This window comes from Heloderma suspectum, chromosome W, assembly GCF_057233095.1.
Source record: "Heloderma suspectum isolate Gila_16-S chromosome W, 16-S_ref, whole genome shotgun sequence".
NCBI lineage: Eukaryota > Metazoa > Chordata > Lepidosauria > Squamata > Helodermatidae > Heloderma > Heloderma suspectum.
In genome coordinates this window covers 57,723,478-57,747,980 of record NC_139475.1, presented here as the reverse complement: position 1 = coordinate 57,747,980, position 24,503 = coordinate 57,723,478, and the positions used below count along the sequence as shown (strand labels likewise).

At 48.0% G+C, this 24,503-nt stretch overlaps 1 protein-coding gene across 13 annotated transcripts in view; it reads right to left on the bottom strand.

Moving 5' to 3' along the window:
* LOC146334054 (nuclear factor 1 C-type-like) overlaps window positions 1-24,503 on the bottom strand; it is a 280,437-nt gene that overhangs the window by 120,051 nt on the left and 135,883 nt on the right. For all 13 annotated transcript variants that reach the window (XR_014786399.1, XM_084824951.1, XM_084824954.1 and 10 more), the window contains one exon: window positions 1,153-1,227. Coding sequence is in view for 12 of the 13 variants with exons in the window: in XM_084824951.1 (XP_084681077.1) it covers window positions 1,153-1,227 (75 nt within the window). In the remaining variant the exon portion in view is untranslated. The remainder of the gene's footprint in view (window positions 1-1,152; window positions 1,228-24,503) is intronic.

Below are 24,503 nucleotides of genomic sequence, written 5' to 3'. Positions count from 1 at the left end.
CCCAAGACATTTTCACTCTTCTGTATCAACGCTCTTTTCACTGTCCTTGAAATTCAGCAGGTGTTTGTCCTTTGGGAATAGGAACTGTCAGATCTGCTTTTGACATTGTGTTGGGCAAAATCCAGGGCTGACTCATCATCACTACATTTCTATACTGCCCCATAGCCGAACCTCTCTGGGAGGTTTACAGAAGTTACAGACCCAGGCCCATTTCTCTCCTATTTATTTTTATTTTTATTCACTTAACCCCCCACCTTTCAAAATAAAAATCTTGCCAAGGTGCTTTACTATATAAGCCAGGGGTGTGGAATCTCTTTCAGCCTGAGGGTCAAATTCTATTTCGGAGAAACTCTTGGGGGCCACATTCCAATGGTGGCCAAAAGGAAAAGATCTGGGGTCAAAATTCCAGCCTTACTTTAGCTTCAAGTTCTTCTTCCTGGTAAATAAACCTTAGGCTTAAGGTTCTGCACTGCTGCGCTAAATGCTACCTTTATCCCTCTGTTCCTTTAATTTGTATGGAGCAGGGAATGGGGGCTGAAATCAGGAAAACTAGAAGGGGTGGTGAGTGGGTCACACCTGTTCCTGTTAAAATGTCCCAAATATCTAGGGTGATGTCCAGTGGGAACAGTTGTGCTCCCCCCCCCCAAAATACCCCCCTGGAACTCTGTCACCTGTTGTGGGTCAGGCTGGCCCTGGAATGGGTGGCCAGCAGGAATGGGTGGCCATTTTGTGTTTTATTTCCCCCTTCTCTGCTTGCCAACGTTACTCCCCATGGCTATTTTGTGCCAAGTTTGGAACCCCAGTGAGGGAAGTAACTGAATGGATCCCTGAGGGGAAAAAAAATACACTAAATTTGTCTTCTCTCATGTCTTCCCAAAATAATATGTTTGTTATGCCAACGCTGAAATACATGCCTTGTTGTTGTTGTTTTTTACAACTCCATCCTGTCACGTCCCTCCCACCCCACCCCACCCCACCAAGAACTTGGTTCCCCAGTGGTCTCAAACAACACGGGGCGTGTTTCCACTCTTGGAAGGATGGGCAAATTGTGGTCCTCCAGATATTGTTGGATTGCAACCCCCATTATCCCTCATCATTGGCTAGGAGTGACAGGAGTTTTATTGTTTTGGATTTGGACATCCCCTTGCTCACCCAGCGTGATGATGGGTTTGCTGTCCTCCTGGTCAGAACTGATTCCTGTCCTTGGACTGCTGCTCTGCTCTGAATCTGAAGAGAAAAGAAGCGTGCGTAAGTTTTACCATTGCAGAAGTTGGCCATGCACTAACATATTTTCTTTCTTTCAAAAAAATTATATACTGTTCCTTCATCACCAAAGGAAATCCCAGGGTGGTGCACGTACAATTATAAAAACAATATAATACAAGAACAGTAAAATTGTGCCTTTCATTCGTATGAGTGGACCACTTTTCAAAAATCTAAAACAGAGGAGGTCTAGAGTTGAGTCCAGGGCCAGCCTGACCCACAACAGGTGACAGAATTCCAGGGGGGTATTTGGGGGGGGGGAGCACAACTGTTCCCACTGGACATCACCCTAGATATTTGGGACATTTTAACAGGAGCAGGTGTGACCCACTCACCACCCCTTCTAGTTTTCCTGATTTCAGCCCCCATTCCCTGCTCCATACAAATTAAAGGAACAGAGGGATAAAGGTAGCATTTAGCGCAGCAGTGCAGAATCTTAAGCCTAAGGTTTATTTAACAGGAAATCAAGATCACTTACTTTATTCAGAATTTTGTTTCTGTCTTCCAAGGTATTAGCTATCCCACCCAATCTTGTGTCACCTGCAAATCTGATAAGCATTCCCTGCACCTCCTCATCCAAGTCATTAATAAAAATGTGGAAGAGCACTGGGCCCCGGACTGAGCCTTGCAGTACCCCACTCATTCCCTCTCCCCAGTTCGAGAAGATCCCATTCATAAGCACTCTTTGAGTCTGATCCTGTAGCCAACTGTGGATCCGCCTGATAGTTGTTTCGTCTAGCCCACTTTGAGCTAGTTTGCTCATCAGGAGATCACGGGGCACTTTGTCAAAAGCTTTGCTGAAATCGAGGTATATTATGTCCACAGCACTCCCACGGTCCACAAGGGAGGTTACTTGATCAAAAAATGAGATCAGATTCCTCTGGCAGGACTTGTTCTTGATCAAGGAGGCAGTGATAAGACCGCTCTTAAAGAATCCCTCCTTGGATCCTCAAGTTCTGAACAACTTTCGCCCAGTCTCAAATCTGCCATTTTTGGGCAAGGTGATTGAGCGGGTGGTGGCAGTGCAGTTGAAGGCACACTTGGAAGAAACTGATTATCTAGACCCATTTCAGTCGGGCTTCAGGCCTGGGACAGAAACGGCCTTGGTCGCCTTGGTGGATGATATGAGGAGGGCTCTGGATAGGGGTGGATGCTCCTTCCTTGTTCTCCTCAACCTCTCAGCGGCTTTTGATACCGTTGACCACGGTATCCTCCTGGACCGCCTGGAGGGGTTGGGCATTGGAGACACTGTATTGCGGTGGTTCCGGTCCTTCCTCTCCGGCAGGTACCAGAGAGTAGCACTGGGAGAGGAGGTTTCGGACCCGTGGCCACTTACTTGTGGGGTGCCACAGGGTTCCATCCTCTCCCCGATGCTATTTAACATCTATGTGAAGCTACTGGGGGCTATCATCAGGAGGTTTGGGGTGCAGTGTCATCAATATGCGGATGACACGCAGCTCTACCTCTCATTCAAATCTTCACCAAGGTTGGCCGTAGAATCCCTGTCCAAATGTCTGGAGACGGTGAGTGGCTGGATGGGGAGGAATAAGCTGAAGCTCAACCCTGACAAGACCGAGGTACTTTTGGTGGGAGACAAGAGGAGGCTGGGGGATGTAGACCTGGTGTTGAATGGGGTACAGCTACCCTTGAAAGACCAGGTCCGCAGCCTGGGGGTCATTTTGGACTCCCAGCTGTCCGTGGAGGCTCAGGTGTCAGCTGTGAGCCGGACAGCGCTGTATCAACTCCATCTGATACGGCGGCTGCGCCCCTTCCTTCCCGACCATCTGCTCCCATCGGTAGTACATGCCCTGGTCTCCTCTCGTTTAGACTACTGTAATGCGCTCTACGTGGGGTTACCCTTGAAGACGGTTCGGAAGCTGCAGCTGGTACAGAACGCGGCGGCTCGCCTGATTAAAGGCAGCCGCCGGCGAGATCACATCACTCCAGTGCTGAAGGAGTTGCACGGGTTACCAGTTGTTTTCCGGGCCAAATTCAAGGTGTTGGTTTTGACCTTTAAAACCCTATATGGTTCTGGCCCAGCCTATCTTAAGGAGTGCCTCCAGCAACACCAGACAGGCCGCTTAACAAGATCAGCCTCGGATGGCCTTCTCTCTGTCCCATCAGCCAGGACAGCTAGACTGGTGGGGACGAGGGAGAGGGCCTTTTCTGTGGTGGCCCCCACTCTGTGGAACTCCCTCCCTAGGGAACTCCGTCATGCCCCCTCTTTAATGAGCTTCCGTCGTGCATTAAAAATGTGGTTGTTCAGGCAGGCATTTGGGGTGGGTTAGGGTATTTAAAAAAAAAAAAATTATGGTAGAATTTTATTGTTTTAAATTGTTTTATGGTATGTTGTACATCGCCCAGAGTGGCTGGGTGACCAGCCAGATGGGCGATTAATAAATTTAATAATAAAATAAATTAAATAAAATAGGAGATGGACCAGGAGGATCTGGGCCCTCAGGGGAGACGTCCATGGCTTCATTCCAAAAGGAGGTCTGCTTCTGAGACAGAGATAGAGTCTGTCTACCTACTTCCCAAGAGCACAGCCATCTCAAGAGACAGGCCAGAACCATCGCTGTAAGCAGAAGTGCCCTGTTGCAGAGAAAGACTCCTTGTATGTAAAAGGCACCTTGTAGGCAGGACCTTCCTCACGAGGAGGACTTCTTGTTTGTTTGTCTGTTTGTCTGTTTGTTTATTTCATTTCTATACCGCCCAATAGCCGAAGCTCTCTGGGCAGTTCACAAAAATTAAAACCAAAAAGCGCACAGTAAAACAATATAAAACATATAGAAGATTAAACCCACAGTATAACAATACAGCCACAACAAAACCTAGCAGCAGTGCAGGGATTTAAAATACAGATTTAAAACAGCAAAGCTAACAGTCTAGAAAGCTAAAATGCTAAAATGCCTGGGGAAATAAAAAGGTCTTCACCTGGCGCCGAAAGGAATACAGTGTAGGTGCCAGGCAAACCTCACCAGGGAGCTCATTCCACAGCCGGGGTGCCACAGCAGAAAAAGCCCTCCTCCTAGTAGCCCCCCGCCTCACTTCCTTTGGCAGGGGCTCACGGAGAAGGGCCGCTGGGGATGATCTTAAGGTCCGGGCAGGCACATATGGGAGGAGGCCATCCTTCAGGTAACCTGGCCCCAAGCCGTTAAGGGCTTTAAATGTTTGAACTTTTCAAACTTTGAAACTTTGAATCGGTCCTGGAAATGGACTGGCAGCCAGTGCAGCTGAAAGAGTACTGGCGTAATATGAGCTCGCAGGCCAGTCCCTGTTAACAACCTTGCTGCCCTATTTTGGACCAGCTGAAGTTTCCGGACCGTTTTCAAAGGCAGCCCCACGTATAACGTATTGCAGTAATCCAGACGAGAAGTTATCACAGCGTGGATAGCTGGAGCTAGGCTATCTCTGTCCAGAGAAGGGCGTAGTTGGTATACCAGCCTAAGCTGATAAAAAGTGCTCCGTGCCACCGAGTTCACCTGTGCCTCAAGTGACAGTTCTGGATCCAAGAGCGCCCCCAAACTACGAACGTGATCCTTTAGGGGGAGTGCAACCCCCTCCAGAACAGGTCGAACATCGCCTAGCCGGGCAGACGAACCACCCACTAACAGTACCTCCGTCTTGTCTGGATTGAGTTTCAGTTTATTGGCCCTCATCCAGCCCATTACCATGCCCAGGCCCTGATTCAGAACAGCCACTGCCTCACCTGGTTTTGATGAGAAACAGAAGTAGAGCTGGGGGTCATCCGCATATTGATGGCACCTCAGCCCACACCTCCGGATAACCTCCCCCAGCAGTTTCATGTAGATGTTAAACAGCATAGGGGATAAAACAGAGCCCTGTGGAACCCCATGGCACAATTGCCATGGCACAGAGCAATAATCCCCCAGCACCACCTTCTGGAATCGGCTATCCAAGTAGGAGCGGAACCACTGCAGTGCAGTGCCTCCAACTCCCAACCCAGACACCCTATCCAGAAGGATACCATGGTCGATGGTATCGAAAGCCGCTGAGAGGTCCAGGAGAATCAACAGGGTCGCACTCCCCCTGTCCCTCTCCCGGCAGAGGTCATCCCACAGGGCGACCAAGGCAGTTTCCGTTCCAAAACCAGGCCTGAAGCCCGATTGAAATGGATCTAGATAATCCGTTTCATTCAACGGTGCCTGGAGCTGTCCTACAACCACCCACTCAAGCACCTTGCCCAGGCAGGGGATGTCGGCCACTGGCCTATAATTGTTAACATCCTCTGGGTCCAGGTTAGGCTTTTTCAGGAGTGGTCTAATTTGTCGTTCAGTCGTGTCCGACTCTTCGTGACCCCATGGACCATAGCACGCCAGGCCTTCCTGTCCTGCGCTCTGTCCCGGAGGGTGCTCAAGTCCATATTCATTGCATCGGTGATGCTATCTAGCCATCTCATCCTCTGCAGTCCCCTTCTCCTTTTGCCTTCAGTCTTTCCCAGCATCAGGGTCTTTTCCAGAGAGTTTTCTCTTTGCATTAGGTGGCCAAAATATTTGAGCTTCAGCTTCAGTATCTGTCCTTCCAGTGAGCAGTCAGGGCTGATTTCCTTTAGGATGGACTGATTTGACCTCCTTGCAGTCCAGGGCACTCGTAAGAGTCTTCTCCAGCACCACAGTTCGAAAGCATCGATTCTTCGGCGCTCAGCCTTCCTTATAGTCCAGCTCTCACAGCCATACCTTACTACTGGGAAAACCATAGCTTTGATTATGCGGACCTTTGTCGGCAAGGTGATGTCTCTGCTTCTCACTATGCTGTCTAGGTTTGCCATAGCTTTCCTCCCAAGGAGCAAGCGTCTTTTAATTTCATGGCTACAGTCACCGTCTGCAGTGATCTTGGAGCCCAAGAAAATAAAATCTGTCACTGCTTCCATTTCTTCCCCTTCCATATGTCAGGAAGTGATGGGGCCAGATGCCATGATCTTAGTTTTTTTACTGTTGAGTTTCAAACCAGCTTTTGCACTCTCCTCTTTCACTCTCAACAAGAGGCTCTTTAGATCCTCTTCGCTTTCTGCCATTAGGGTGGTATCATCTGCGTATCTGAGGTTGTTGATAATTCTCCCGGCAATCTTAATTCCGACCTGTGATTCATCCAACCCGGCGTTTCTCGTGATGTACTCTGCATATAAGTTAAATAAGCAGGGCGACAGTATGCAGCCTTGTCGTAAACCTTTCCCAATTTTGAACCAATCGGTTGTTCCATGTCTGGTTCTTACTGTTGCTTCTTGCCCCTCATACAGGTTTTTCAGGAGACAGGTAAGGTGGTCTGGTACCCCCTTCTCTTTCAGAATTTGCCACAGTTTGTTGTGATCCACACAATCAAAGGCTTTAGCGTAGTCAATGAAGCAGAAATAGACATTTTTCTGGAATTCTCTTGCTTTCTCCATGATCCAGCGAATGTTGGCGATTTGATCTCTAGTTCCTCTGCCTCTTCGAAACCCAGCTTGTACTTCCGGTAGTTCTCGGTTCGCATACTGCTGAAGCCTAGCTTGTAGGATTTTGAGCATCACCTTGCTGGCATGTGAAATGAGCGCAATTGTGCGGTAGTTTGAACACTCTTTGGCGTTGCCCTTCTTTGGAATTGGAATGTAAACTGACCTTTTCCAGTCTTGTGGCCACTGTTGAGTGTTCCAAATTTGTTGGCATATTGAGTGCAGCACTTTAACAGCATCATCTTTTAGGATTTTAAAAAGCTCAGCTGGAATACTGTCATCTCCGCTAGCTTTGTTGTTAGTAATGCTTCCTAAGGCCCACTTGACTTGTGGTCTAATTACCGCCTCTTTTAAAGCGGCCGGCACCACTCCCTCTCTCAAGGAGGAATTTACAACCTCCTGGACCCAGCCGGACATCCCCTCCTTGTTTGATTTAATAAGCCATGAAGGGCAAGGGTCAAGCACACAAGTGGTCGATCGGACTTGGCCAAGCACCTTGTCCACATCCTCAGGTCTCAGTAACTGAAACTCATCCAATAAAACTGGACCAGACGGTGCTCTGAACGCCTCTACCAACGGAACGGCATTAATCGTGGTGTCCAATTCATGACGAATCTGAGTGACTTTATCTTCAAAGTGCCTTGCAAACTTGTCACAGCATGCCACCGAGGGTTCCACCGTCTCTCTCCCTGGCCCAGAATGTTACAGGCCGCGAACCACTAGGAAAATCTCCGCTGGACGACACTGAGAAGATGCAATGCTGGTGGAAAAGAACTGTCTCTTTGCCACCCTCAGCGCCACAGAGTAGGCTTGATAGTGGGCTCTTACCTGTGCTCGGTCAGACTCAGCACGAGTTTTCCTCCACCTGCGTTCCAGCCGTCTCCCCTCTTGCTTCATTGCCCTCAGCTCAGGTGTATACCAAGGAGGTGGCCGGGCTCTGCTCAGAGGGAGAGGGCGCTTGGGCGCGATGGTGTCAACCGCCCGAGTCATCTCTGCATTCCACAGAGCGACCTGGGCTTCGACAGGAGCACCAGCCATACCAGCAGGAAAATCCCCCAGAGCCCTCTGGAATCCATCGGAATCCATTAATCTCCGGGGGGCGGATCATTTTAATAGGCCCCCCACCCTTGCAGAGGGGGAAGGCTGCCAGGAGTCTAAACCTCAGCAGGAAGTGATCTGACCATGACAAAGGGACAGATGCTAATTCCTCCACTTTCATGTTAATTCCACCATCCTCCTGCCCAGTCGAGAAAACCAGATCAAGCGTGTGTCCTTTTATATGCGTTGGGCCGATGACATGTTGGGACAGCCCCATGGTTGTCATGGCGGCCATGACGTCCTGAGCCGCCCCGGATACAGCGGCCTCGGCATGGAAGTTGAGATCCCCCAGGACCATCATCCCAGGGGTCCTCAACACCAAGTCCGAGACCACCTTCCAGAAGCCTCTGATGTACTGCAGCTGAGTGGGGCTCTGGAAGCTCCAGCTTATAATAAGCATCAGGCCTCAGGAGGAAGGGCTGCTGGAACAGTATCTTTATACCAGCTCTGGTCCTGGATCTTCTTGCCATGACTCCTAGCCCACCCTCTGTTGGACCTCCTGTGAGCAGACCCTTGATGACTTTGTGTTTGGACTCTTCCTTGCCTGGTACTGTACTCTGTATCTGAACCTTGCTGCCCTGGACTTCTATCTGCTCTCTGTGACTTTGCATTTGGACTCGCCCTTGCCTGTTACTCTGCTCTTTATGTGAACCCTGCAGGTTTGACCTGACTGCTCTTGATTCTTCACTAGAACCTCCTCCTGGCAGCCCCTACCCCTGCCCAACCAGGACACCTGGTTCTAAATCACACCAGGACCCTCCACAAGTACAGGTTCAACACAGACAGCAGGAGTGGAAGGAGAACAACTTTGGGAACAGAGCTAAATACACAGCATGACCACCCCTTTCAACATCATTTCCTTATTAATGTGAGTAACATGTGAAAAGGCTTATTACACTCTCTATCAATTAGCAAGGCTCCTCAAATTCTTCGCATCCAAATGAGTTTCCACCTCTGGGCCCTTTCTGTGTTGAGCAGCTAAGTCTGGAGTGACTCTGTGCTGGGGTCCAGAGTGATGCTACTTTGGGGGCATTGTGGAGAATTAAGTTTATGATCATCTCACTGCTGCCTGCCACCACCAGAGAAGCCTACTGTTGGGAGCACGGATATAGGAGGGGGCTCACCAGGGAGCAGTACTTTGCTGGTGGGCCTGTCAGACTGAGGCAAGCGGGACCCAGGAACTATAGGAAAAGCCAGTAGTCAGGGCCCAATGGCAAACCAGAAGGTAGTCAAGGAGCGAGCCAGGACAGAAAAATAACCAAGGATGCAGGACCCTGCCAGAGCTCAGGAAGACCTTGCTCCTCAAGCAAGACCCAACTGCAACTAGAAGCCTTTTTATACTCCTTTCTGCGCAGGACGTGCCAATGGCCAGCTTGGGTGGGTGGAGCCGGTGCCCTGCCGGAAGGTTCTTCACTGAGGAAAGCGGCCACTTGCAGTTCATTGGCTTGCCACATGGGGCAGCATTGCACAGGTTCTAGCAACTCGCAACCCTTCCATGGCCCCCAGATTTTGGAGTCATGAATTACAAATAGTTAAAGGAAAGCACCCAGGTCCAAGCCATCAGGTGCCAGAAGGAAGAGCTGTTGGGGGAGAGGGATCAGGGCATGTGCCTTAAAGCTTGTGTCCCAATCAGGGCAGGAAGGGACATGGCCAGAGCTTGAAGCAGCCAGCTCATGCAAGCACTGGCCAAGTCATAGATCATAGAATCATAGAACAGTAGGGCTGGAAGGGGCCCACAAGGCCATCGAGTCCAACCCCCTGCTCAGTGCAGGAATCCAAGTCAGGGCATCCCTGACAGATGGCTGTCCAGCCTCGTCTTGAACGCCTCCAGTGTGGGAGAGCCCACCGCCTCCCTGGGTAATTGATTCCATTGTCGTATTGCTCTGACAGTCAGGAAGTTTGTCCTGATGTTCAGCCGGAATCTGGCTTCCTGTCACTGGAGCCCAGTATTCCGTGTCCTGCACTCTGGGGTGATCGAGAAGAGATCCTGGCCTTCCTCTCTGTGACAGCCTTTCAAGGACTTGAAGAGCGCTATCCTATCTCCCATCAGTCTGCTCTTCTCCAGGCTAAACATGCCCAGTTCTTTCAGCCTCTCCGCATAGGGCTTTGTTTCCAGCCCCCTGATCATCCTCGTTGCCCTCCTCTGAACCCTCTCCAGCTTGTCTGCGTCCTTCTTAAAGTGTGGTGCCCAGAACTGGACACAGTACTCCAGATGAGGCCTAGCCAGTGCTGAGTAGAGGGGAACTAGTACTTCCCGGGATTTGGAAGCTATGCTTCTATGAATGCAGCCCAAAATGGCACTGGCCTTTTTTGCAGCCACATCACATTGTTGGCTCATATTCAGCTGGTGATCGACAACAATTCCAAGAGCCTTCTCGCTTGTCGTGTGGTTGAGCCACGTATCCCCCATCTTGTAACTGTGCATTTGGTTTCTTTTTCCGAGGTGCAGAACTCGGCATTTCTCCCTATTCAATGTCATTCTGTTGTTTTCTGCCCAGCGCTCCAGCCTATCCAGATCACTTTGAATTTTGTTTCTGTCTTCCGAAGTATTAGCTATCCCGCCCAACTTTGTGTCATCTGCAAATTGGATCAGCAGCATCCCCTGCACCTCCTCCTCCAAGTCTTTAATAACAATGTGGAAGAGCACTGGGCCCAGGACTGAGCCCTGCGGTACCCCGCTCGTTCCCTCGCCCCAGTTTGAGAAGGTCCCATTGATAAGCACTCTTTGAGCCCGATTCTGTAGCCAGCTGTGGATCCACCGGATCGTTGTCTCATCTAGCCCACTTTGAGCTCGTTTGCTCATCAGGAGATCATGGGGCACTTTGTCGAAAGCTTTGCTGAAGTCGAGGTATATGATGTCCACAGCATTCCCACGGCCCACAAGGGAGGTGACTTGATCAAAAAATGAGATCAGATTTGTCTGGCAGGACTTGTTTCTGACAAATCCATGTTGGCTTCGAGTAATCACGGCACTGTTTTCAAGGTGCTTCCAGATGGATTGCTTGATCATCTGCTCCGGAATTTTCCCAGGGATTGATGTCAGACTGACTGGTCTGTAGTTCCCAGGTTCCTCCTTTTTACCCTTTTGGAAGATAGGGACAACATTCGCCCTCCTCCAGTCCTCTGGCACTCCCCCGTCCTCCATGATTTCTCCAAGAGAATAGACAGCGGTTCTGAGAGTTCTTCTGCCAGTTCCTTTATTACTCTAGGGTGCAGTTCATCTGGCCCTGGAGATGTGAACTCATTCAAAGTAATGAGTTCAAGTCGAGCGCCTCCTTCTCACCACACTTGTATCCTGCAAGCCCCAGCTGAGCCATCCCCTTGTTATCTCCAATTTCTGTTTCCAATCCCCAGAAAGGAGGTGGGGGATGAGATGAGGGGCTGGATTAGGCCCGTGGGCTGAAAGTTGGCCTCCCTTGCTCCACACCATGCATAATTTTGTACGCCTCTATCATGTTTCCTCTTATCTTTTTTCTAAGGTAAACAGTCCCAGTTGTGAGTTTTCCTCCTAGGGGAATTGCCCGTTGCTTTATTCGTTTTCGTTGCCCTTTTCTACACCTACAGCTTGCTACACGTCACAGCTCCAGCTCAAACACTTGCTCTGGATTAATCTCTCCCCCCGCCCCATATATGCGCACACACAGAGAGCTCTAGCCACTGGCATCAGAGACCCTTGTGTTGAGGAACACATCCTCCAGGCATGGATTTGGAAATGTTTCTCCCAACTCCCTGCAAAAAAAAACATAGCAACCAGAACACTTTTGGAAGTGTTCATTAAAAAACCAAAACAAAATAGGTTCATCTGCAAATGGCAACCGCACAAAATTGTTGTTAATAAATGCTAAGAGCATGGCTTGGAGAGGATTGTGGATGTGGTGTCCCAGCTGGGCTCGCGAGCTAAGAAGAGGCTTCTTGGCCTGCTGTGATGGCAGCTGTTCCTTCCCCTAAAGTCTGGCGCACTGTTTTCCTCTGTCCCAGCCTACACTCAGCCACAGAAACTGGGCCCAAGCCAAATTTTTCCCTGCCAAATACTTTTCTCTTATCTCCTTCCATCTCGTGCTGTGTGTGTCTCAACCTCCCACTCCACCCACCACCATCGCCCACCCCTTCCTCCTGCCAGAACAGCCTCTGGCATTTCATTTCACAGCCTCTGTCCAAGATCAGTTGTACAACCGGCAGGGGGGCCGGGGTGAAAGCACACCGAAGAGGACCCAAGCCACCACAGTCAAAACACAGAGCTCCAGGCCTGCCAACTAGCCCAGTTGTGTTATTGCATTCCCTCCCTCGCATGCTGTCCCAAAAGATGGTTTTGGAAATGGCTGCTAAGCTTTTGCTTCACACAAGGACAAAAGTGGGAGCTGGCTTCTTCTTCCCACCCTATCCCCGCCAAAGTGTGCGCGCGCGTATGTATGGACAATTCATCCTAATCACACTGAGGGTGGATGGGAGTTAAAGGGCAAGGAGCTGACGAGGAACGTTTTTCAAGGTAGTGCTTCTTGGATGAAGGCCAGCAGGAATGGGTGGCCATTTTGTGTTTTATTTCCCCCTTCTCTGCTTGCCAACGTTACTCCCCATGGCTATTTTGTGCCAAGTTTGGAACCCCAGTGAGGGAAGTAACTGAATGGATCCCTGAGGGGAAAAAAAATACACTAAATTTGTCTTCTCTCATGTCTTCCCAAAATAATGATATGTTTGTTATGCCAAGGCTGAAATACATGCCTTGTTGCTGTTGTTTTTTACAACTCCATCCTGTCACATCCCTCCCACCCCACCCCACCCCACCCCACCCCACCCCACCAAGAACTTGGTTCCCCAGTGGTCTCAAACAACACGGGGAGTGTTTCCACGCTGTCGGCTTCACTTTGTTTGCGACTTTGTTGCGATGTTTCCCCAATCACATCTGCTCCTTTTCCTGTTTCCACGGCCCTTAAAGACCCGGCTTATCCTCGCTGTAGCCTGGGGCTCTGTGCTGTTTCCACTGAGCTGTAGTCGAATTATTTTCTTGAGGGTTGGGTGGCGTCTGGGTTGGGTCTGAGTACCCCATCAGTGTTCCCGCCTCCTCCTCTTGCCGATTCCCCCTCCCTCGCCCCTTGTGCTCCACTCCAGTTGGTAGCTGCCTCTCCCCCCCCCCCCCGCCGCTGTTGTTCTCCCCCCCTTATTCTGGCTTCCCAACGACCCTGCAAGGTGGGCTAGAAGAAGAAGTAGTGGCTGGCTGGCTTCCCAATCGAAGGCACTTTTAATACCCATTGAAATCCTAACTGTCAAGCGTTTCTCCTGCGTGGCTGAGAAGGGAGACCCCAAGTAAATGCCTTGAAGGGGATGCACTCCTATGCACGCCTACTCAGAAGCAAGCCACACAGATTTCAGTGGCACTGACTCCCAGGAAAGGAAAGCTATACAGCCAGTGAGTTTACTCAGACGTTCCACCCCCTAGCACATGCCCACACAAAGTGGGAGAAAGTGCTAAAGGGGAAATACACAGGGAGGGAATGGAGGAGCACCGGGTTTTTAAAAAGGATTCAGCTTTGCTGTGAAGAGAGGCTTCCCCCTCTCCCCGCCTTTCTCCTTTCCCCTGAAAGTCCAGATGCACCTGCATTTCAGGAGCAAGCCTCATGGAGCGCAATGGGAGTTACTTCCGAGTAGACACACATATGCTTGCGCTGGGGAAGGGGGGGGAGAACACAAAGAGGGAAACCAGCCCCCATCGTAACCCGCAGGGCCTCACTGACCACTCTGGGAGTCACTTCTGAGGAGACAGTAATGGGTTTGTTGTGGGAAAGAGAGCAGTAAACACAGAGACGGAAACCAGCCCCCATTTTAACGCACAGGATCTCTGTTTGGAAGCTGTGAAGGAGTTACGTCCTAAGGCAATGGACCGGAGCCTCAAGATGGCGCTTAATCGCATTTAAGGAACTGGGCTTTGATATGTGCCGTGTCAGTTGAGGGGCTTCTCAGTCACTTCTGTGGTCACTGAGAGGGCCAGCCTCATCCAGCACAATGGGAGGACACACCCCTTGACTGGGGTCATGGGCTGTGTTCTGGTGCTTATTTTCAGTGGTGTTTTAAAAGTTGCTCCCTCGGCATCCTGCTCCAAAACGGCGATGAAACGTCCGGAAAACAGGGAGGGAAAGGGTTGGGTCACTGAGGTCAGAGCGACACACCCACAAAGGCCGGGCTACACACCCCATGGGCAGGACTATGATACCAAACCCTGTGCGGTTGTGGAAATGGGTCCGTAATGGAGCCGCGGTAAGCTGGAAAAGTCGGACTCTAAGCAGTCTCAGAAGAAGCGGTTTTTCCCCGATAAAATGCGGGGCTGGGGCTGAACGGCCACAACGTCATGGAAACACAGAGACCTCACCGCACAGCCAGGCTGGAGTAAATCGCGGTGGAAACACAGCCCAAGCAAGCAAAGAAATCGGCACAAAAATTGCATCAACGTTAAAACAAACAAACAAACACACACACACACACCAAGGAATGTATGCAAACCACCCACCCACCCCTGTGGAAACCCAATCTTCCTCTTGTATCCATTTTTATTTTGGCAAAAAGGATTTTTTTTTAAATTAGAAGCAGAAAAAAAAATGGAAAAGGAAGAAAAATGACTGGTTTGCAATGGAACGCGAAAGAAAAGAACACAGAGTTCACAGGCTGTTTACTTTGGAAGTGGAATTTTACCCCCCCCCCACACACACACACACCACTGGCAGCCATTCAGAAGGCGGAAAAGCACAGCTAACTGCACTCTCTTGCTCCAAAAAGTTTATCCCCCCCCCCCCGCTTCCCCCTTTGGCAGCCATTTTTTAAGTGTTGTAAATTCCTCCTGCTGTCCCAGAGAAAAGAGGCATTGCAGCCAAGAAAGGAAAAGATACTAAGGCTACAAGAGGGCCGGGGGTGGTGTTTCTCCCCTGCCCTGTCCTTTTTATTTTTAAACTTAGCAATGAGTCACTACCGCTGGCAAAGAGTAAGAGAGACAGAGCCTTCCAGAAGTATCAGAAATGGGAGTGTGAGTTAAGCCCAGAGAGAAATTGAAAAGACGGAGAGGGAATGGACTGCAGAAGAGAAGGGAAGGTGGGGAGAAGTTTGCTGTCATGCATGCACACACAGAGACAGGTGCTTCCTCTCTCCTCCTCATGCTGTCTGCAAAAGTTTTGGGTTTGTTTTTGTTTTTTTAACACCCCCAACTTTTCTGGAAGTTGTTAGTAATGGACATCTGCCAAAGCTTGTAGTCCAGGGACTGGGCGGTGTTTCACAGTTAGCACAAGGTAGTGAGCTGTGAATCCAGGATCCTCGACTTAGGAGTCAAGGGAAGAGGCAGTGGTTTAGAGTAGTTAGAACAACCTACAGGCCACATGACAAAGAATCACATATGCTGCCCCCACACCCCACATGATCACACACACTTGAGGGGCCTGAGGGCTTATACTTGTTGGCCACACCCCATCCATCCCAACACTTGTGCTGGCCATGTGTTCAGTGCCAGCGTGAAAGGGATATATGGACATATGTACAGATAAATCAGGATTACCCTCACATGGAGGAACTCTATGCATGTAGATCTGTATGTGCATCAGGCCACTACACACAGCTGCAACACATACTGCAGGGGGGGGGTCAGTTATGTGTGGCAGCATGCAGTGCTGGGAGACACAAGCCCACTCCCCTCCCTCAGCACTGAGGGGGGATATTAATATGAACATCCCTAGGAGAAAGGGGTATTATGAAACCAATAGAATGAAACTGAAAATACATACAGACGAGCTGGAAATTCTCAGCTCAGAACTTTAGGCTCAAAATGTGCCGGAGGGGACAAAAATGCTCCTTAATGTGAGATTGGCAGGCACACGCAAGAGGACCTTTTCCTTTGCACCCCTCAGTTGTGGAATGACCTGCCAGTTGAAATGCGCCTGCTGACCTCTTTGAAGGCCTTTAAGCAGGAATTAAAGACTCCATTATTCCGGCAGGCCTCCCCCTTTGAGAACCCTTGTCGACTGTTATATACTGTTTTTATGCTGTGCTGTTTGCATTGTTGGGTTTTTTGTTAAATTGTTCTTAACTTTGTACGCCGCCTAGAGTACTAGTATATCGGTGGGTTATAGATTGATTGAATGAATGAATGAATAAATAAATAAATAAGAAAGAAAGAGAACTTGTTTCTCTTTCCTTGCCATCTTTGCTGCCATCACTTTCACAGAAGTAGCAAGGAGAGCTCTACCCCATGGCCACTGGTTGCCATTTTCTTTTTCTAGAAGTCCTCTGGGAAGGGCATTATTAACTGTATGTCATTAGGTAGCATCATTCTCAGGTAGATTTCTGGGGCGGGTGGGGTTCTGGGAAGAGCTCTGCTTCCTATTGGCAAGCTCCGTCATTTCACCAAAAATGCCCCCTCCCCCCCACTGCCTGCAAATGGGATGTTGAAATGGAAGGAGCATTTCAAGTTCAGCCCTATATCATTATAGACTCTAAACAGCCCCTGGCCTTCTCAGAGACTTAAAAAGGGCCTGAGGAGGAGCAACAGTGGATCTTGCAGAAGCACTATGACAATCACTCCATAGATTAGTGGTAGATCACCTGCTTTATGTGCAGAAGGTCCTAGGTTCACCCAACAAAAACAGAGTTGGGTACTATAAGGCAGCTTCTTATGGGAGAATAACCATTGAATTATGGAGAATAATCTGAGCTGGCCCCTTATTATTATTATGGGAGAATAATCTGAGCTGGCCCCTTCATGGATCACTGCCTTGTTGTGGCGAAGGGGCTTGCGTAACTCAGTGAAGCCATAAGCTATGCCGTGCAGGGCCACCCAAGACCGACAGGTCATGGCAGAGAGTTCGGACAAAATGTGGTCCGCTGGAGAAGGAAATGGCAACCCACTCCAGTATTCTTGCCAAGAAAACCCCATGGAACGTATCACAAGGCTAAAAGAGATGATGCCGACAGATGAGCCCCTCAGGTCGGAAGGTGTCCAATATACTACTGGGGAAGAGCAGAGGGTATTTCCAAGTAGCGCCAGAAAGAGTGAAGCGGCTGGGCCAAAGCCGAAAGGACACTCAGCTGTGGATGTGTCTGGTGGTGAAAAGAAAATCCGATGCTGTAAGAACAATATTGTTTAGGAACCTGGAATGTACGATCAATGAATCAAGGTAAGCTGGAGGTGGTCAAGCATGAGATGGCAAGACTGAACATCGACATCTTGGGAATCAGCGAACTAAAATGGACAGGCATGGGCGAATTTAATTCAGGTGACCATCATATCTACAACTGTGGGCAAGAATCCCTTAGAAGAAATGGAGTAGCACTCATAGTCAACAAAAGGGTTGGAAAAGCAGTACTGGGGTACAATCTTAAAAACGATAGAATGATTTCAGTACGAATCCAAGGCAAACCATTCAACATCACAGTAATTCAAGTCTATGCCCCAACCACTGATGCCGAAGAAGCTGAGGTTGATCGGTTCTATGAAGACCTACAACACCTTCTAGAACTAACACCAAACAAAGATGTCCTCTTCATCATAGGGGATTGGAATGCTAAAGTAGGAAGTCAAGAAATCACCGGGATAACAGGCAGGCATGGCCTTGGTGTACAAAATGAAGCAGGACAAAAGCTAATAGAGTTTTGCCAAGAGAACACGCTGATCATAGCAAACACTCTTTTCCAACAGCACAAGAGGCGACTCTACACATGGACATCACCAGATGGTCAATATCGAAATCAGATTGATTATGTCCTTTGCAGCCAAAGATGGAGAAACTCTTTACAGTCAGTCAAAACAAGACCTGGAGCTGACTGTGGCTCAGATCATGAGCTTCTTGTTGCAAAATTTCGGCTTAAATGGAAGAACGTAGGGAAAGCCACTAAACCATTCAGGTAAATGGTTTACCTAAATCATATCCCTTATGAATATACAGTGGAGGTGAAGAATAGATTTCAGGGATTAGACCTGATAGACAGAGTGCCTGAGGAACTATGGACGGAGGTCCGTAACATTGTTCAGGAGGCAGCAACTCAATCCATCCCCAAGAAAAAGAAATGCAAGAAAGCCAAGTGGCTGTCTGAGGAGGCTTTACAAGTAGCTGAGGAAAGAAGGGAAGCGAAAAGCAAGAGAGAAAGGGGAAGATATACCCAACTGAATGCAGAGTTCCAGAGAATAGCAAGGAGAGACAAGAAGGCCTTCTTAAATGAACAATGCAAAGAAATCGAGGAAAACAACAGAATGGGAAAGACTAGAGATCTCTTCAAGAAAATTGGAGATCTCAAGGGAATGTTTTGTGCAAAGACGGGCATGATAAAGGACAAAGAAGGCAGGGACCTAACAGAAGCAGATGAGATTAAGAAGAGGTGGAAAGAATACACAGAAGAACTATCCAGGAAAGATCTTAATGTCCCTGATAGCCATGATAGTGCGGCCACTGAACTTGAGCCTGACATCCTCGAGAGTGAAGTCAAGTGGGCCTTAGGAAGCATTAGTAACAACAAAGCTAGCGGAGATGACAGTATTCCAGCTGAGCTATTTAAAATCCTAAAAGATGATGCTGTTAAAGTGCTGCATTCAATATGCCAACAAATTTGGAACACTCAACAATGGCCGCAAGACTGGAAAAGGTCAGTTTACATTCCAATTCCAAAGAAGGGCAACGCCAAAGAGTGTTCAAACTACCGCACAATTGCGCTCATTTCACATGCCAGCAAGGTGATGCTCAAAATCCTACAAGCTAGGCTTCAGCAGTATGCGAACCGAGAACTACCGGAAGTACAAGCTGGGTTTCGAAGAGGCAGAGGAACTAGAGATCAAATCGCCAACATTCGCTGCATCATGGAGAAAGCAAGAGAATTCCAGAAAAACGTCTATTTCTGCTTCACTGACTACGCTAAAGCCTTTGATTGTGTGGATCACAACAAACTGTGGCAAATTCTTAAAGTGATGGGAGTACCAGACCACCTTACCTGTCTCCTGAGAAACCTTTACGAGGGATAAGAAGCAACAGTAAGAACCAGACACGGAACAACTGAGTGGTTCAAAATTGGGAAAGGAGTACGACAAGGCTGCATATTGTCACCCTGCTTATTTAACTTATATGCAGAGTACATCATGAGAAACGCCGGGTTGGATGAATCACAGGTCGGAATTAAGCTTGCTGGCAGAATTATCAACAACCTCCGATATGCAGACGATACCACCCTAATGGCAGAAAGCGAAGAGGATCTCAAGAGCCTCTTGTTGAGGGTGAAAGAGGAGAGTGCAAAAGCTGGTTTGAAACTCAACAGTAAAAAAACGAAGATCATGGCATCTGGCCCTATCACTTCCGGGCATATAGGAAGAAATGGAAGCAGTGACAGATTTTACTTTCTTGGGCTCCAAGATCACCGCAGACGGTGACTGTAGCCATGAAATTAAAAGACGCTTGCTCCTTGGGAGGAAAGCTATGGCAAACCTAGACAGCATAGTGAGAAGCAGAGACATCACCTTGCCGACAAAGGTCCGCATAATCAAAGCTATGGTTTTCCCAGTAGTAAGGTATGGCTGTGAGAGCTGGACTATAAGGAAGGCTGAGCGCCGAAGAATTGATGCTTTCGAACTGTGGTGCTGGAGAAGACTCTTACGAGTGCCCTGGACTGCAAGGAGGTCAAATCAGTCCATCCTAAAGGAAATCAAACCTGAGTGCTCACTGGAAGGACAGATACTGAAGCTGAAGCTCAAATATTTTGGCCACCTAATGCGAAGAGAAAACTCTCTGGAAAAGACCCTGATGCTGGGAAAGACTGAAGGCAAAAGGAGAAGGGGACGGCAGAGGATGAGATGGCTAGATGGCATCACCGATGCAATGAATATGAACTTGAGCACACTCCAGGAGAGAGCGCAGGACAGGAAGGCCTGTTGTGCTATGGTCCATGGGGTCACGAAGAGTCGGACACGACTGAACAACTGAACAACAACAACAACAACAACAAATCTGAGCTGGAAGGGACTTCCAAGGTCATCTAGTCCAACCCCCACTAGTGCAGGAAATCCACTACTACAATTTTGCATGTCGGTTTAATAACCCTTCCAGCTGATAGGATGCTGAATATATGTGAAAATTACTCCTAACTTGGGACAGGCTCATGCGTTATGGGAATGAGGCAGGAGTCCCATTTCCTGATACCTGTAATAATCAAAATGGTCTGTTGGGCTATATGTGTGCACTAAATTCCAGCTTTCTGGCTGCTGTGGAAGTAGTCTAATCATTCTAAGATATATTTCATATCCCCCATTTCAAGGGGAAAACATAAATGTATGCCCCATTTTCAGACTTTATCTAGTAAGCAGGGTGTGCTGGAGTATGCACACACCAAATTTCATGTTTCTGACTGGTGTGGAAGTATTATGAATAATTGCGCACGCGCGCATATACACCAACATAATGTGTCCCAAACACTACATATATTCCAGTGCAGAGTGATGCAATGGTTACAGAAAATATCCGTCCAGTCTGCTGCCAACATCCTTGCTACAGTGTCCCTGCTGTTAAGCTGTTTGAAATTATTACCCTGTCTTCGTCAAAATACAGCAAGATGCGTTGGACATGACAGATGCTCCATTTATTCATTATGGTCCCTTTAATCTGCTGTCTGCAGAATTACAGAGATTATGGCACTTGCTCTCTCTGCCAGGCTGTGAGATGTGTTTTGTAGGATTCTTAGCTTGGGGAAACAAGTCTGGCGCTGCCCACATTAAGGTGCCCAACAGACATTTGAGGTGCAAATCATTTTGGAATCCATAGTCTTGTTTATTCATTAATACTTTTGTACTTTCTTCCCATCACCTTCTCTATTTACCCATCCCCTTCCCTCTTTGCCCTCTCCCCTCTGTCTTATACACCTTCTCATTCTCTCTCAAAAAAAGACTAGGACTTCCTTAACAGAGTTCTCAGCACCTCCCCTACCACTACAATTTCCAAGATTCGTCAAAGAAAGCCATGGACAATTAAGTCAGTGGTGTAGATGCTCCCAGTCTAGCTCCTAAACCCCGATTGTCCTTTCGCAACCACATGGCTGCATTTGAACATCACGATAAAGTATGGTTTATATCATGATGGGAATGAAATAAGTACCCCCTTCCCTGGCTTACACAGTCCCAACAATCCTCTCCTCCTCTGACATAGCCGCAAGGTAGAGATCAGAAACTTCCACTTCCATTTTAAATTAACTACAGTGTAGCACGTCGCCGACACCTTAAAACTGTGGTTCATCTTAACCATGGTGTATTGAGACAAGCCAGCTTCCTAACTTATGGTTTGAAATTGGTTTGTTTGGAACAAACCATAGTTAAGATTAGCCACAGTTTTTCACATTCAGATGACATGACAAAAATGGAAACAAATGATTCCAAACGTTTTGTTGTAGCCACACCAGAGCATTTGGGGTGGGGGGAGGTTTATTTTAATCACAGTTAATTATCGTTTATCATGATGTCTGAACACACAATGTCTCTCTAACTGCTGGAAGTCTCCAAGTGTTTTCTTTAAACATCCCAGCCATTTTCTATTAGTCTTTTAACCTTGAATGAGGGACAGAGAAACATGCTGAAGAAGTAGGCAAGGCTGGGGCAGGGTTGAGGCAGCTTTCTGGGACAGAAGGAAGTTTTCTCTTGGAAGTCTAGTCTTATTTTGTTCAGGTTGCCAGCTCTTTTCTTTCTGGCACTATTCCACTCCTTAAACAGCAGCCTGACACACAGTAATTCAGGAGTGTAAGCTGCTTGGGGCAGGGACCTGTTTTCTTGTTGTTATTCTATATACGTAGCACTATGCACATTAACAGCATTATATTATACATAACTTGCACACACAATATGTATTTTCCTTTCTGGGAAAAGCTTCAACTGTGAAATTTTTCTGTGTTGTCAGGTTTTAGTTAATCTGTTGCAATGTCTTCCCCCACCTCCAATTTCACCATTCCGTTTGGAAGCAGCAAAGTTGGAGGGGCCCCTTTTGCTGATTTTCAGGAGTGATGGTGGAGAAGCCTGGATGAACATACTTGTGATGGTGCTCCTGGCATCTGGTTTTCTTTCTTTCTTTTTATTTATTTAAATAGCTAGCTATTCTGCCTTTCCAATTCGCACATTAACACCGAAGGCAGCCAAATGTCAATCATCAAATAAAGAAAAGAGCAGCTGATAAAAATACAAAATTAAGATTAAAATCAGACACTACTCCTGGATTGGGTGGCCGTGTGACAGTCCTCTGTTTCAGGGGTGGGCAACTTATGGCCTTGCAGATGTTTTGTCTACAACTCCCAACAGCCATAGTCAGCACAGCCAATGGTGAGGGATGATGGGAGCTGTAGGCCAAAACATCTGGAGGACCACAAGCTGTCCACCCCTGCTCTATTTGAAAGGCTGACCATCCAAGTCTGGATTAAAGATATAGAACCATAAGAAGGGAGAGCAGAGCAGGGGCCTTGCATTTGCCAAACAACAGGTAACAGCAATTCATATGCATTTTTTATGCAACTCTGTGTCCTCTTTTGGACGGTGATGCCTCTATTTTAGTGATGTGTAAAGTGGCCACCCTTCTCCAAGAGCAGCTTGGCCATGGAAGTATGGCCTTCATGGCTAAAGAACATAATTGCATAGACATCTGGGTGATCTCCCAGAATCAAGTTAGCTGTAATCCACTGATGAATCAACTGATTCATACAGCAATCCTATGCAAGTTTACTCAGAAATAAGAACCTATGGGGCTTACTCCCAGGTACATGGGCATAAGATTGCAGCCTAAATCTGCATAAACAGTTTTGAAGAGGGGAAAAAATCTTCATTTTTAGATGGTGCAAGTATTAGATGCAGCAGTTGCCATCTTGGAAGCTGGCTTTTTCCTGCATAAGGATGAAAATGATATGCCTCTTCTGAGATGGTGCTTGCTCTCTGCAGTTTTTATAAATTTTACATAATATAACATAAAATAGAGAGGAAAACATGTTGCCCAGTTGTTCAGGGATGCTTTTTAGTTGGTTAACTCAATTAATGTAACTCATCCTTCCGTAACCTGGTCTCCTGCAGTTTCCATCATCCCCAGCTAGCATGGCCAACGACATGGTGACTGGGGGTGATGGGAGATGGCATCTTGCAGATGACACAAAATTGGGTAGGATAGCTAATACTCTGGAAGACAGAAACGAAATTCAAAGTGATCTGGATAGACTGGAGCGCTGGGCAGAAAACAACAGAATGACACTGAATAGGGATCAATGCCAAGTTCTGCACCTAGGAAAATGAAACCAAAGGCACAGTTACAAGATGGGGGATACGTGGTTCAACAACACTACAAGCGAGAAGGATATTGGAATTGTTGTTGATCACAAGCTGAATATGAGCCGACAATGTGATGTGGCCGCAAAAAAGGCAAATGCTCTTTTGGGCTGCATTCATAGAAGCATCGCTTCCAAATCCCGGGAAGTACTAGTTCCCCCCTACTCAGCACTGGTTAGGCCTCATCTGGAGTACTGTGTCCAGTTCTGGGCACCGCACCTTAAAGAGGGTGCAGACAAACTGGAGAGGGTTCAGAGGAGGGCAACAAGGATGATCAGGGGACTGGAAACAAAGCCCTATGAGGAGAGGCTGAAAGAATGGGGCATGTTTAGCCTGGAGAAGAGCAGACTGAGGGGAGATAGGATAGCGCTCTTCCAGTACTTGAAAGGTTGTCACAGAGATTCCTCTCTGTGCCAGGATCTCTTCTCCATCATCCTAGAGTTCAGGACACGGAATAACGGGCTAAGATACAGGAAGCCAGATTCCGTCTGAACATCAGGAAAAACTTCCTGACTCTTAGAGCAGTACGACAATGGAGCCCATTACCTGGGGAGGCAGTGGGCTCTCCCACACTGGAGGCCTTCAAGACGAGGCTGGACAGCCACCTGTCAGGGATGCTTTGACTTGGACTCCTGCACTGAGCAGGGGGTTGGACTCAATGGTCTTGTAGGCCTCTTCCAACCCTACTGTTCTATGATTCTGTGCCTTGTAACTCATCAGACCACTGGTCCATCTACTGCCTCCTCTAATTGGCGGCGGCTCCCCAGGGTCTCCAAGCAGAAAGGGATTAAACCTGGGACCTTCTGCATGCAAAGTCTGCACTCTTACCACTCAGTTCGGCTATCACCTGTCCTCTAAAAGAATGGTTACAGGGTACCCAGGTGTCCTACTTTACAGAGGACCATTTGAAGGACTGCCCAATCCAAATCCACTTTAAAGATAAAGAAGGGAGAGGAACTTCCCCACTAGGGTCAAAGGCACTCTATTTCTTGTTTAAATTATAGTAAGTATTTCTAAATTGTCATCTGTACATATACATTCGCAGATGCAGATTCTATGCAAAGGTGCATCCTCTTTTGTCCTCCTGCATTTCCTCTTTTTTGGTGATGTGAATATGGCCACCTTAAATGGCTGTCCCCTGGTGCCCACTCCCAGCATTCGTATGCAGAACCACAATTCACACGTAATCTCCATGTGGCCTGGTTTGAGGGCTGCCAACAATGTGGCTCTTAACATGTGTTACACATGTGTTGCTGTCTAGGTGACAGATGAATATCAGGGATAACTGAGGTGTAATTGTAACACTCCTGTTCTTATACCAGGAACCAGGAGTGCTTCCAAATGAGGCTTTTACGGTGCCATCGCCCTGACTCATTCACAGAATTTCACAGGGGGTCCAGA